At 44.8% G+C, this 13,598-nt stretch overlaps 2 protein-coding genes across 2 annotated transcripts; both read right to left on the bottom strand.

Moving 5' to 3' along the window:
- Positions 1-7,255: 7,255 nt before the first annotated feature.
- Positions 7,256-9,326, bottom strand: LOC129851100 (red-sensitive opsin). The gene is made up of 6 exons (XM_055917345.1): positions 9,208-9,326; positions 8,627-8,923; positions 8,284-8,452; positions 8,029-8,194; positions 7,651-7,890; positions 7,256-7,430 (listed from the first exon to the last, which is right to left on the bottom strand). Exons 1-6 carry the CDS (start codon positions 9,308-9,310, stop codon positions 7,332-7,334), a joined length of 1,074 nt encoding a protein of 357 aa, XP_055773320.1. The 5' UTR covers positions 9,311-9,326; the 3' UTR covers positions 7,256-7,331.
- A 779-nt stretch (positions 9,327-10,105) lies between these two features.
- Positions 10,106-13,282, bottom strand: LOC129851101 (red-sensitive opsin-2). The gene is made up of 5 exons (XM_055917347.1): positions 12,821-13,282; positions 12,450-12,618; positions 12,214-12,379; positions 11,840-12,079; positions 10,106-10,811 (listed from the first exon to the last, which is right to left on the bottom strand). The coding sequence occupies exons 1-5, from the start codon at positions 13,050-13,052 to the stop codon at positions 10,713-10,715; spliced, it is 906 nt and encodes a 301-aa protein (XP_055773322.1). The 5' UTR covers positions 13,053-13,282; the 3' UTR covers positions 10,106-10,712.
- Positions 13,283-13,598: the final 316 nt, after the last annotated feature.

The following is a 13,598-nucleotide window of genomic DNA, read 5'->3' as shown; positions in this document are numbered from 1 at the left end:
TAGGTAGAGAAAGGAAATTCTGGACACGTCATTCCAAGAGCTCTTGTTCGACCTCAGATCAAGCTAGACACCCCATTCCACCTTCCACTGCCTGTTGACATCTAGTGGAAGGCGTATGAAGTGCATGCATATCGATAAATATTAGGCAATTGAATAGGCAGGCCGTGGAACAGAGCATAGTTTTCAGATTTTTCACTTCCTGTCTGGAAGTTTGCTGCAAAATTAGTTCTGTTTTACTCACAGATATAATTCAAACAGTTTTAGAAACTTGAGAGTGTTTTCTATCCAATAGTAATAATAATATGCATATTGTACGTTCTAGAATAGAGTACGAGGCAGTTTAATTTGGGCACGATTTTTTCCAAAGTGGAAACAGCGCCCCCATATTGACAAGAAGATAACTGTCTAATACTGCGGGTAATGGAGTCGCCAATGACTGGGGTTTTCAATTTGTCAGAGCTAATGGTGGGAAGCTTCGGCGTCTCAGACCCCGTAACGGGGGGAGTAGAGACAAGAGAAGACTCGGCCTCAGACTCCGACTCGCTGCTTAATGGGGAAACCGGTTGAAAGTTTCTGTCGGCTGAAAGAGCGACACCGGTTGAGCATTCCTACAGCATTTCCCTCCAGAAGCCATGAGAAAGTTGTCCGGCTGCGGGGACTGTGCGAGGGGATTTATACTACTATCTGTACTTACTGGTGGCACAGACGTTGTTTCATCCTTTCCTACACTGAAATTACCCTTGCCTAACGATTGCGTCTGAAGCTGGGCTTGCAGCACAGCTATCCTCGCCATAAGTCGATCGTTCTCCTGTATATTATGAGTACAGCGACTGCAATTAGAAGGCATCATGTTAATGTTACTACTTAGCTTCGGCTGTTGAAGGTGCTGACGAACCATGTTCAGATAAAGCGTTCGGAGTGAAAAAGTTGAATGAAAAAAAAAGTTGAGGGAAAAACTAAAAATATAAACAGTAATTAAAAAGTGAAAACCGTAAAGTTGTCAGGTAGCAAAGTAAGGTTGGCAACAAAACGCACAGCAACACGTCTGCAAGTTCAAGAGGAAGTGCCTTTTCAAAAGGTTAACTTGGCCATTACTGTAGTTTCTCGTCCTCTCCCACCATTGGTTTTATTTCTGTTGTTGTAGGTGAAGGAAGATTATTTAATTGTCTCTTGGTTATGTTGCCTGGCTGCAAAAGCAGCACTTCTCCAATCCTCTGCAGAATATGCAAATCAAGAAGACAACATATTATTTCCATTTCAGTCATTGAATTGTTCTAAAATATTTGCCTTGCCAGTTGTTTGTTACCACAGTTGTGTTTTTTGCTTTTACCTGTTGGACGCTTTTCTCTATCTTGCGGTTTGGCTTCTCTTGTCTTTTCTTGCTCTTCACCTGTTGTGGTGTTAGCAACCAACAAGATGGTGTACCCCAATCTGTGGGGTTTTATACCAGCCGTGTTGTCATCAAGATTAATCGTTCAGACACACACACACACACATAAACTTAAATTATGCTGACCCGGAAGAACTGAATCCAATGTTTGAATTTAAGGTTAATCCTTCTTGGATGAGAAGTGCTTTTGGGGTCATGTTACTCAGCAGTCAGGTGAAATTGCTTATCCTCTTCATGCTTAAAAAAGTAAATAGTTGACTTAAAAATTATTCTAATTACTTGTACATAAAGAAAATGCATTTTTACAATTAAAATTATTTTACTATAAAACAGTCAACAGGGAAGTATTTTTTATGGGGATAATCAGACGTTGATTTAATTTACTTCATTCTATGTTCTAGCTTTTCCTCATGTCACAACTTCCGCCGAAGTCAGTCCCTCTCCTTGTTTGGGCGTTCGGGGGCGGTCGACCTCACCGGCTTTCTAGCCACCGGCCGATCCACTTTTCATTTTCCATTTGTTCTGTCTTTGTCTTATCACACCTGGCTTCACTCACCAATCACTTGTTTATTATTTAACCCTCTGTTCCCCATGTTGTATTTGTGAGTGATTGTTATTTGTTACGTGGATGATTGTCAGGCTTTTGTTTTAGACTGTGTTTTTTGGCACTTGTGTTCGTTCTGTGCTGTCATTTGGTAACCGGTATTAAAGTGCGCCTGTTTATTATACTCCGCTCTCCTGCACTTGACTTCGCCTCCCATATACACGCAGTACAGAATCACTCACCTCAAGAATGGAGTCAGCAGGAGCAGAAGACCTCCCAGTTGCAGTGGAGGAGCACGTTCAGCAGACTATAGATCGTTGGGAGAGAGGAGGAGGTTTTTCAGTGCCTCCACTAGCCCCACTACAACAGGTCCCACTATCCACCCCTCTTTCACCTGGTCCCAGCGGGATTCGACTCACGCTCTCGAGGGAGTATGACAGGACGGATGCCAGGGGTTTCTACTACAGCTGGAGCTCTACCTGGCGACCGTCCACCCGGCTCCTTCGGGGCGTGAGAGTGTGTCCGCCCTCGTCTCCTGCCTCTCAGGCAAAGCCCTGGAGTGGGCCAACTCCGTATGGAGTAAGGGAGACGCGGCGTTGGACCATTATGCAGAGTTCGCCCGCCGTTTCGGGCAGTGTTCGACCACCCGCCTAAAGGTCGAGCGGAGGGTGAACGTCTGTTCCACCTGAGGAAGGGGACGAGGAGCGCGCAGGATTTCGCCTTGGACTTCCGGACCCTGGCCGCCAGCGCGGGATGGAACGACAGGGCCCTGATCGATCACTACAGGTGAAGTCTGCGCGAGGACGTCCGTCGGGAGTTGGCCTGCCGAGACACCACCCTCACATTGGACCAGCTGGTGGACCTGTCAATCCGGCTGGACAACCTGCTGACTGCCCGCGGATGTCCGGATCGGAACCTGTCAGTTCCATCCCCCAGCACCACCGCTCCGACGCCCATGGAGCTGGGAGGTTCTGCACTTAGGGCGACCGGAGGAGGTGCCATTCCCTGCACCATCTGTGGCCGCAGAGGGCACACTGCTGGTCGGTGCTGGGGGGGGGGGGGGGGGGGGGGGGGGGGGGGGGGGGTAGAGGTAGAGCACTATCGTGTCACCCCAGGTGAGTCGGCACCAGGCTCACCCAGAGCCCCCTGTTGCTCACATGTATGTGTTTATTTCATTTCCTGAGTTTTCCCCGCATTCCCAGCATAAGGCGCTAGTTGCTTCCAGCCTAGAAACAGAAAATAAAACAAGAAGTTCCCGCGCTCAGGTCTGTTCAACGCTGGTCCGACCAATCTGATTCCACGCTTCAAGACTGCTTCGATCACGTGGATTGGGATATGTTCCGCATTGCGTACAACAACATCATTGACGAATACACTGATTCGGTGAGCGAGTTCATTAGAAAGTGCATCAGCGACGTAATACCCACAGCAAAGATTAAAACATTCCCAAACCAGAAACCGTGGATTGATGGCAGCATTCGCACGAATCTGAAAGCGCGAACCACTGCTTTTAACCAGGGCAAGGTGACCGGAAACATGACCGAATACAAACAGTGTAGCTATTCCCTCCGCAAGGCAATCAAACAAGCTAAGTGCCAGTATAGAGACAAAGTATAGTCACAATTCAACAGCTCAGACACAAGAGGTATGTGGCAGGGTCTACAGTCAATCACAGATTACAAAAAGAAAACCAGCCCTGTCGAGGACCAGGATGTCTTGCTCCCAGACAGACAAAATATTTATTTTGCTCGCTTTGAGGACAATACAGTGCCACTGACACGGCCCGCTACCAAAACCTGCGGGCTCTCCTTCACTGCAGCCGAGGTGAGTAAAACATTTAAATGTGTTAACCCTCGCAAGGCTGCAGGCCCAGACGGCATTCCCAGCCGCGTCCTCAGAGCATGCGCAGACCAGCTGGCTGGTGTGTTTAAGGACATATTCAATCAATCCTTATCCCAGTCTGCTGTTCCCACATGCTTCAAGAGGGCAACCATTGTTCCTGTTCCCAAGAAAGCTAAGGTAACTGAGCTAAACGACTACCGCCCTGTAGCACTCACTTCCGTCATCATGAAGTGCTTTGAGAGACTAGTCAAGGACCATATCACCTCCACCCTACCTGACACCCTAGACCCACTCCAATTTGCTTACCGATCCAATAGGTTCCCAGACTACGCAATCGCAACCACACTGCACACTGCCCTAACCCATCTGGACAAGAGGAATACCTATGTGAGAATGCTGTTCATCGACTACAGCTCAGCATTTAACACCATAGTAGCCTCCAAACTCGTCATCAAGCTCGAGACCCTGGGTCTCGACCCCGCCCTGTGCAACTGGGTACTGGACTTCCTGACGGGCCGCCCCCAGGTGGTGAGGGTAGGTAACAACATCTCCACACCACTGATCCTCAACACTGGGGCCTCACAAGGGTGCGTTCTGAGCCCTCTCCTGTACTCCCTGTTCACCCACGACTGCGTGGCCATGCACGCCTCCAACTCAATCATCAAGTTTGCGGACGACACTACAGTGGTAGGCTTGATTACCAACAACGACGGGACGGCCTACAGGGAGGAGGTGAGGGCCCTCGGAGTGTGGTGTCAGGAAAATAACCTCACACTCAACGTCAACAAAACAAAGGAGATGATTGTGGACTTCAGGAAACAGCAGAGGGAGCACCCCCCTATCCACATCGACGGGACAGTAGTGGAGCGGGTAGTAATTTTTAAGTTCCTCGGCGTACACATCACGGACAAACTGAATTGGTCCACCCACACAGACAGTGTTGTGAAGAAGGCGCAGCAGCGCATCTTCAATCTCAGGAGGCTGAAGAAATTCGGCTTGTCACCAAAAGCAGTCACAAACTTCTACAGATGCACAATCGAGAGCATCCTGTCGGGCTGTATCACCGCCTGGTACAGCAACTGCTCCGCCCACAACCGTAAGGCTCTCCAGAGGGTAGTGAGGTCTGCACAACGCATCACCGGGGGCAAACTACCTGCCCTCCAGGACACCTACACCACCCGATGTCACAGGAAGGCCATAAAGATCATCAAGGACAACAACCACCCGAGCCACTGCCTGTTCACCCCGCTATCATCTAGAAGGCGAGGTCAGTACAGGTGCATCAAAGCAGGGACCGAGAGACTGAAAAACAGCTTCTATCTCAAGGCCATCAGACTGTTAAACAGCCACCACTAACATTTAGTCATGCCGTACGGGTTGATAAATGCTCCATCAGTCTTCCAGGCCTTTGTTGACGAGATTTTCCGGGACCTGCACGGGCAGGGTGTAGTCGTGTATATCGACGACATTCTGATATACTCTGCTACACGCGCCGAGCATGTGTCCCTGGTGCGCAGGGTGCTTGGTCGACTGTTGGAACATGATCTGTATATCAAGGCTGAGAAATGTCTGTTCTTCTAACAGTCTGTCTCCTTCTTAGGATACCGCATTTCCACGTCAGGGGTGGAGATGAAGAGTGACCGCATTTCAGCCGTGCGTAATTGGCCGACTCCCACCACGGTAAAGGAAGTGCGGACGAATGGTTCAAGCGCTCGGAGGAGACCTGGGCCGCCCATGTACACCTACAACGGGCTGTGAGGTGGCAAAAAGCGGGCGCCGACCGTCACCGCAGCAAGGCCCGGTGTTCGCACCGGAGGACAGGGTCTGGCTCTCGACCCAGAACCTGCCCCTCCGCCTGCCCTGCCGGAAGCTGGGTCCGCGGTTTGTGGGGCCATTTAAAGTCCTGAGGAGACTGAACGAGGTATGCTATAGATTACAGCTTCCCCCCAGATTTTCGCATGAATCCCTCGTTCCATGTGTCTCTTCTCAGGCCGGTGGTGGCTGGTCCACTCCAGGAAGCTGAGGTGCGGGAGGTTCCTCCGCCCCCTCTGGACTTCCAGGGGGCCCCGGCGTATGCTGTTCGAGCCATCCTGGACTCGAGGCGTCGGGCGAGGGGCCTTCAGTACCTCGTGGAGTGGGAGGGGTACGGTCCGGGGGAGAGATGCTGGGTGCCGGTGGAGGACGTCCTGGACCCTTCGTTGCTGCGGGATTTCCACCGTCTCCATTGGGATCGCCCTGCGCCTCGTCCTCCGGGTCGTCCCCGAGGTCGGTGTCGGCGCGCTGCTGGAGCCGCGCGTCAAAGGGGGGGTACTGTCACGACTTCCGCCGAAGTCAGTCCCTCTCCTTGTTCGGGCGACGTACGGCGGGCGACGTTCGGCGGTCGACATCACCGGCTTTCTAGCCACCACCGATCCACTTTTCATTTTCCATTTGTTCTGTCTTTGTCTTATTACACCTGGCTTCACTCACCAATCACTTGTTTATTATTTAACCCTCTGTTCCCCATGTTGTATTTGTGAGTGATTGTTATTTGTTACGTGGATGATTGTCAGGCTTTTGTTTTAGACCGTGTTTTTGGCACTTGTGTTCGTTCTGTGCTGTCATTTGGTAACCGGTATTAAAGTGCGCCTGTTTATTATACTCCGCTCTCCTGCACTTGACTTCGCCTCCCATATACACGCATTACACATCATGTAAATACAAACCAATCATGAGGAAAGTGGATCACTTCGATCCTTTAGGCTGATTGAGGAGATAACCTCTATCCTATCCGCTTTACCAGACAGTTCATTTTGGGTGTGGCATGTGAGTTTGGTCTTTAAACAATCATTGATAACAGGTGCAGTGAATAAACATTGAATGAACAGTGTATGAACATAGAAAGTGAGACCAGAGGGTATTTTCATTTTGCTGCATGCATGAAATGTATTTTAATCAGAAAAAAACATTGTTAAATACATTGTATACACAGTTATCTATTTACTAGTATTATTTTTTTCTTTTTTTATTTGCAAGAGGGATACAAAATGTTTACCTCATAAGTTACTTTAAAAGTAAGGGGTTTTCAAACCATACATTGTTCACATCATTTTGAGATGATCAGATTTCCATTGGCAGTTAATTTCAGTTTTCCTTAGCTGGGATGCTGTCTAGTTTAGCCACTGCAGAGTGAAGGGAATGCCTTACAAGACGCCAACTTTTTCTTGCCACTTGGACAGACATTGATAGTAGTAGTATATACATATTCCCATAATGTACCACTCAAATAGCTATAATATGCATATCAATTACCACACAACTCTCTGCTTGTTTAATCGAAGACCATGGATTACAAAAGCTCCAAGGGGTGGTTCATAGCAATTTAGTTTTGTGGTTAACATTTTTACACACATTGCACCTGTATGAGGTAAAGCTTAATAATCTCCTGAAAAGTTGTGGGAGAATATTTGTTAAAGAAAAACAAGAGGATGTACTGTACATTTGAAAAGTCCCATTTGGAAAATCTCCTCAGAACGTTCACGATTTGTTTCCAAGAGGTACAATGTTGTCTGGGGTTTATGCAGGTGCCACAGAGGAAACCTCTGTTTTTGATGTAGACACTTCAGTGCCATCATCTTCTGCCTTTCCAAAGAGCTGCATGATGCAAGTACGGAACTGGAGAGAGAGGAATAATTAAACATAAGACCTTCAAATGATATGTCTATCTCGAAATTGAGCGAAAACATTGTCAGCTGATGCTTTTTAAAATAAAAAAAATGTACTTCACAAGAAAGGCAATTGTGAAACATTTAGACAAATTAGTATTGTTAGAGCTTTGTTATATGAAATCAGTAAGATAAAAAAAACAGTGTCTGAGAATCCTGTTAAGACTTACCTGTTTGTTCATGAAGACATATATAACTGGATTGTAGATGGTCGCGCTCTTGGCAAAGTAGGCAGGAATTGCGGCAGCCAGAGGGTGGAAAGCATACCCAGGGTTAGCCGCAGCAAAGCAGGCAAAGCAGGTATAAGGTCCCCAGCATACACAGTAAGCTATAATCATGACAACAACCATCCTGGACACTTCCTTCTCGGCCTTCTGTGTTGACTCAGAGTCTTTCTGCTGCGCAGCAACCTGTGGTCATTCAGAAGGAATATCAAATGGTTAGATTTAACCCTTTTAATATGCCTTTTCAAAAGGTACACTTGACCATTACTGTTTTTAACAACATAGTTGCTTGCTACAGTATAGTATATTTAAAATATCACTTACAGCACGAATGGCTAGCCACACGAAAATGTAGCAGAAGATGATCACGAACAGGGGGAAGAAGCAGCATGTAATCATGAGAGTAATCATGTAGGACTTGACTCCAGGATCCTCATTGCCTCCGAACACATCAGGTCCGCAGGAAGTCTTCAGGCCATGAGGCCAGTACCTGGTGGAGGGAGAGAGATAAAGAAATGTGTTAAATAATTGAATCTTTTGAACTTGAATTCTCAGTAAAAGAAGAATAGAAATCCACACCTGCTCCAGCCAAAGATGGGGGGGGCACACCAGAAAGCAGCCCAGACCCAGGAGAAGATAATGCCTCCCATGGCCCATTTGGCATCAAACTTGACACTTCCAAAGGGCTTGCACACCACCACCCATCTCTCCCAAGAGATAACAGCCAGGGACCACAGAGCAGCAATACCTGCATAATATATACATATACTGTAAATTAGACAAAAGAGAAATTCTGATTACTGCCACTATGCTACGGGGTTCTAGCATCTGACAATTACTCTTTCTCAGCACCATGTAGCAATTTATAATTTTCTTGTTAAATATTAGATAATATTATAGTCCATGTAAAACTGCATCTTACCGCAAGTGGAGACTGTGTATCCCTCAAAGACACACATTGGATGTCCCAGAATGAAGTAGCCAAAAAACTGGTTGCAAACGCTGATGGTGCTAGCCAAAAGTGTTTCTCCAATGTCAGCAATAGCAAGGTTGACCAAGATCCAGTTCAGAGGGTGTTGGAGCTTCTTGAATTTTGCAGTGGCCACCAGTACCAGGCCATTGGTGAAGACTGAGAGGATGACCACTATGATCATCCAAAGTGTTGAGAGATTGTACACCCATCTTGGAGCAATGTGGTAGTTGGGGCCCTCAAAGGGATCTGAGATAAAACAGACAAAAGTATTTTTCTAAGAAGGAGAAAATGACAGGTGCAGGTGCCTGGTTAGATGATCTACATGCTTTTTAGATTATCATTTAAAATGCAAAAGTAATGCAAATTACATAAATTATACGTATAAAGTGCAATTTTACTTATACCATCTATGTTGTATATAACTTCCATAAAAATATTACTAAATATAGTTAACATAACCTCATGATTTAAATAAAATAAAATATATGAATTGGAAGTTTCAATCAAGGCAGATGTAGTTGCTCTCTCACCTTTGGTGTTATTGCTGTTGGTGAAGGTAAAGGAAGATTCTCTCGTTGTTTCTTGGTTTTGTCGCCTGGCTGCATAAGCAGCACTTCCCCAGCTTTCTGCCATTTCTGAGAAAGTATCTGAAGAATATACAAATAAAGACAACATATTATTTCCATTTCAGTCATCGAATTGTTCTAAAATTTTTACCTTGCCAGTTTGTTGCCATAGGTATGTTTTTGCCTTTACCTGTTGGTCGCTTTTTCTCTGTTCTTGTGGTTGGCTTCTGTTGTCTTGTCTTGCTGATCACCTGTTGTGGTGTTAGCAACCAACAAGATGGTGTACCCCAATCTGTGGGGTTTTATACCAGCCATGTCGTCATCGAGATTAAGATCTAACACACACACACCAAAAAGAACTTCAGTTATGCCGGCCAGTCGAACTGAAGCCAAGGTTTGAATTTAAGGTTAATCCTTCTTGGATAAGAAGTGCTTTTGGTGTCACGTAATTCAGCATTCAGGTGAAATTCCTTATCCTCTTCTTGCTTAGAGTAAATAGTTGACTTAACAATTGTTCTTGTTACTTGTAAAAGAAAACACATTTTGACAATATGAATGTTTTTACTATAACAAAGTAAACAGGGAAGTATTCTTTGAGGGGATAATCAGACATTGATTTAATTTACTTCATTCTGTTCTCTTTTCCTCATGTAAATACAAAACAATAATGAAGAAAGTGGATCACTTCGGCCTTTAGCCTGATTTGTGAGATAATCTCTATCCTATCCGCTTTACCAGACAGTTCATATTGGGTGTGTCATGTGAGTTTGGTCTTTAAACAATCATTGATAACAGGCATCAGTGAATAAAAATTGAATGAACAGTGTATAAAAATTGAAAGTGAGACCAGAGGGTATTTTCATTTGCTGCATGCATGACATTTATTTCAATCAGAAAAAAACATTGTATACACAATTCTCTTAATACTATATATATATTTTTTTTGCAAGAGGATTAGAACATGTTTACCTCATAAATTACTTTAAGGGGTTTTCAAACCATACATTGTTCACATCATTTTGAGTTATCAGATTTCCATTGGCAGTTCATTTCAGTTTTCCTTAGCTGTGATGCTGTCTATTTTAGCAACTGCAGAGTGAAGGGAATGCCTTCCAAGACGCTAACATTTTATTGCCACTTGAACAGACATTGATAGTAGTATATACATATTCCCATAATGTACCAAATAACTATAGTATGCATATTAATTACCACACAATTCTGCTTGTTTAATCAAAGACCATGGATTAAAAAAGCTCCAACGGGTGGTTCATAGCAATTTAGTTTTTGTGGATAATGATTTTACAAACATTGCACCTGTATGAGGTAAAGCTTAATAATCTCCTGAAAAGTTGTGGGAAATGATTTCTTTAAGAAACACAAGAGGATGTACTGTACATTTGAAAAGTCCCATTCTGAAAATCTCCATAGAACGATTTGTTTCCAAGAGGTATGCCATTGTCTGGGGTTTATGCAGGTGCCACAGTGGAAACCTCTGTTTTTGATGTAGACACTTCAGAGCCATCATCTTCCTCCTTGCCAAAGAGCTGCATGATGCAAGAACGGAACTGTGGAGAAAGAATAAGAATGGAACATGAGGAAAGAGCTTCAAAATGTACAGTACGTCTACATTTAGGTAGACATACTGTAATTCCTTTGTTAACCACTTTATTATTGATGGGTCAAAATATACTTAACCCAAATGTAAAAGTAACATGTAAAGTGTTGGTCCCATGTTTCTGAAATAAAAGATCCCAGAAATGTTGTCGATATCTACAAAAGCTTATTTCTGTTACATTTTGTGCAGAAATGTGTTTACATCTGTTACTGAGCATTTCACCCTTTGCTAAGATTATCCAGCCACCTGACAGGTGTGGCATATCTGGAAGCTGATTAAACAGCATTATGATTACACAGGTGCACCTTGTGCTGGAGACAATAAAAGGCCACTAAAATGTGCAGTTTTCACACAACACAATGCCACAGATATCTCAAGTTTTGAAGGAGCATGCAATTGTCATTCTGACTGCAGGAATGTCCAACAGAGCTGTTGCCAGAGAATGTAATGTTCATTTCTCTACCATAAGCCACCTCCTTTTAGAGAATTTGGCAGTATGTCCAACTGGCCTCACAACCGCAGACCTCATGTAACCACGCCAGCCCAAGACCTCCACATCCAGCTTCTTCACCTGCAGGGTCATCTGAGAACACCCACCTCGACAGCTGATGAAACTGTGGGTTTGCACAACCAAAGAATTTCTGCACAAACTGTCAGAAACCTCAGGGAAGTTTATCTGCGTGCCTGTTGACATGTACAATATCCAGTAACTTCGCAAAGCCATTGAAGATGAGTGGTACAACATTCCACAGGCCACAATCAACAACCCGATCAACTCTATGCGAAGGAGACATGTTGCGTTGCATGACGCAAATGGTGGACACCAGATACTGACTGGTTTTCTGATCCACGCTCCTGCATTTTTTTAAGGTATCTGTGTCCAACAGATGCATATCTGTATTCCCAGGCATGTGAAATCAAGATATTAGGGCCTATTTTTGTTCAGTGTTCATGTAGCTATCAGACTAACACACTTACCTGTTTGTTCATGAAGACATATATAACTGGATTGTAGATGGTGGCGCTCTTGGCAAAGTAGGCAGGCAGTGCAGCAGCCAGAGGGTGGAAAGCATACCCAGGGTTAGCCGCAGAAAAGCAGGCAAAGCAGGTATAAGGTCCCCAGCATACACAGAAAGCTATAATCATGACAACAACCATCCTGGACACTTCCTTCTCGGCCTTCTGTGTTGACTCAGAGTCTTTCTGCTGCGCAGCAACCTGTGGTCATTCAGAAGGAATATCAAATGGTTAGATTTAACCCTTTAATATGCCTTTTCAAAAGGTACACTTGACCATTAGTGTATTTAACATAGTTGCTTGCTACAGTATAGTATATTTAAAATATCACTTACAGCACGAATGGCTAGCCACACAAAAACGTAGCAGAAGATGATCACGAACAGTGGGAAGAAGCAGCATGTAATCATGAGAGTAATCATGTAGGACTTGACTCCAGGATCCTCATTGCCTCCGAACACATCAGGTCCGCAGGAAGTCTTCAGGCCGTGAGGCCAGTACCTGGTGGAGGGAGACAGATTTTGAACAATGGAGTTTCACACATCAGTGAAATAAGAGACAAAAATCCCACCTGCTCCAGCCAAAGATGGGGGGGGCACACCAGAAAGCAGCCCAGACCCAGGAGAAGATAATGCCTCCCATGGCCCATTTGGCATCAAACTTGACACTTCCAAAGGGCTTGCACACCACCACCCATCTCTCCCAAGAGATAACAGCCAGGGACCACAGAGCAGCAATACCTGTGCAGGGTAACAGTTGTGCTGAAAGTTAGACACTCTAATTCTATGTGAAAACACAGCACCGTAAGAACATGCACCAAGGAAATGGCTATAGGGAGCACTTTGTGTCGATCAATTTCTCTATACATTAATCTACAATTTACACATATTACTGGTACAATAAATACAATTCAAATCTTTGTAAAACTGAGGAGTATCTTACCACACACAGACACAGTGTATCCCTCAAAGACACACATTGGATGTCCCAGAATGAAGTAGCCAAAAATCTGGTTGCAAACGCTGATGGTGCTTGCCAAAAGTGTTTCTCCAATGTCAGCAATAGCAAGGTTGACCAAGATCCAGTTCAGAGGGTGTTGGAGCTTCTTGAATTTTGCAGTGGCCACCAGTACCAGGCCATTGGTGAAGACTGAGGCAATGACCACAAAGATCATCCAAAGTGTTGAGAGATTGTACACCCATCTTGGAGCAATGTGGTAGTTGGGGCCCTCAAAAGGATCTGCATGTAACGTTCGTCATATGGAGGAAGAGAGGCCCAAAGCACAGCGTGGTTAGTGTTCATCATGTTTAATAAAGACAATAAACGTGAACACCACAAAATACAAAACAACAAATGTGGCAAAAACCAAAACAGTTCTGTCTTGTGCAGACACACGAAGACAGAAGACAGCCACCCACAAAACCCAAAACAAAACAGGCTACCTAAATATGGTTCCCAATCAGAGACAATGACTAACACCTGCCTCCGATTGAGAACCATATCAGGCCAAACATAGAAAAGGGAAAACTAGACACACAACATAGAATGCCCACTCAGCTCACGTCCTGACCAACACTAAAACAAAGAAAACACAAAAGAACTATGGTCAGAACGTGACACTGCAAAAGAAGAAGAGATAAAAATGTAATATAAATTCCTGACTTATTGATATAGTCATATGCAGTGGTGTAAAGTACTTAAGTAAAAATACTTTAAAGTA

This window comes from Salvelinus fontinalis, chromosome 3 (assembly GCF_029448725.1).
Source record: "Salvelinus fontinalis isolate EN_2023a chromosome 3, ASM2944872v1, whole genome shotgun sequence".
NCBI lineage: Eukaryota > Metazoa > Chordata > Actinopteri > Salmoniformes > Salmonidae > Salvelinus > Salvelinus fontinalis.
This window is presented reverse-complemented; position numbering and strand designations above follow the sequence as displayed.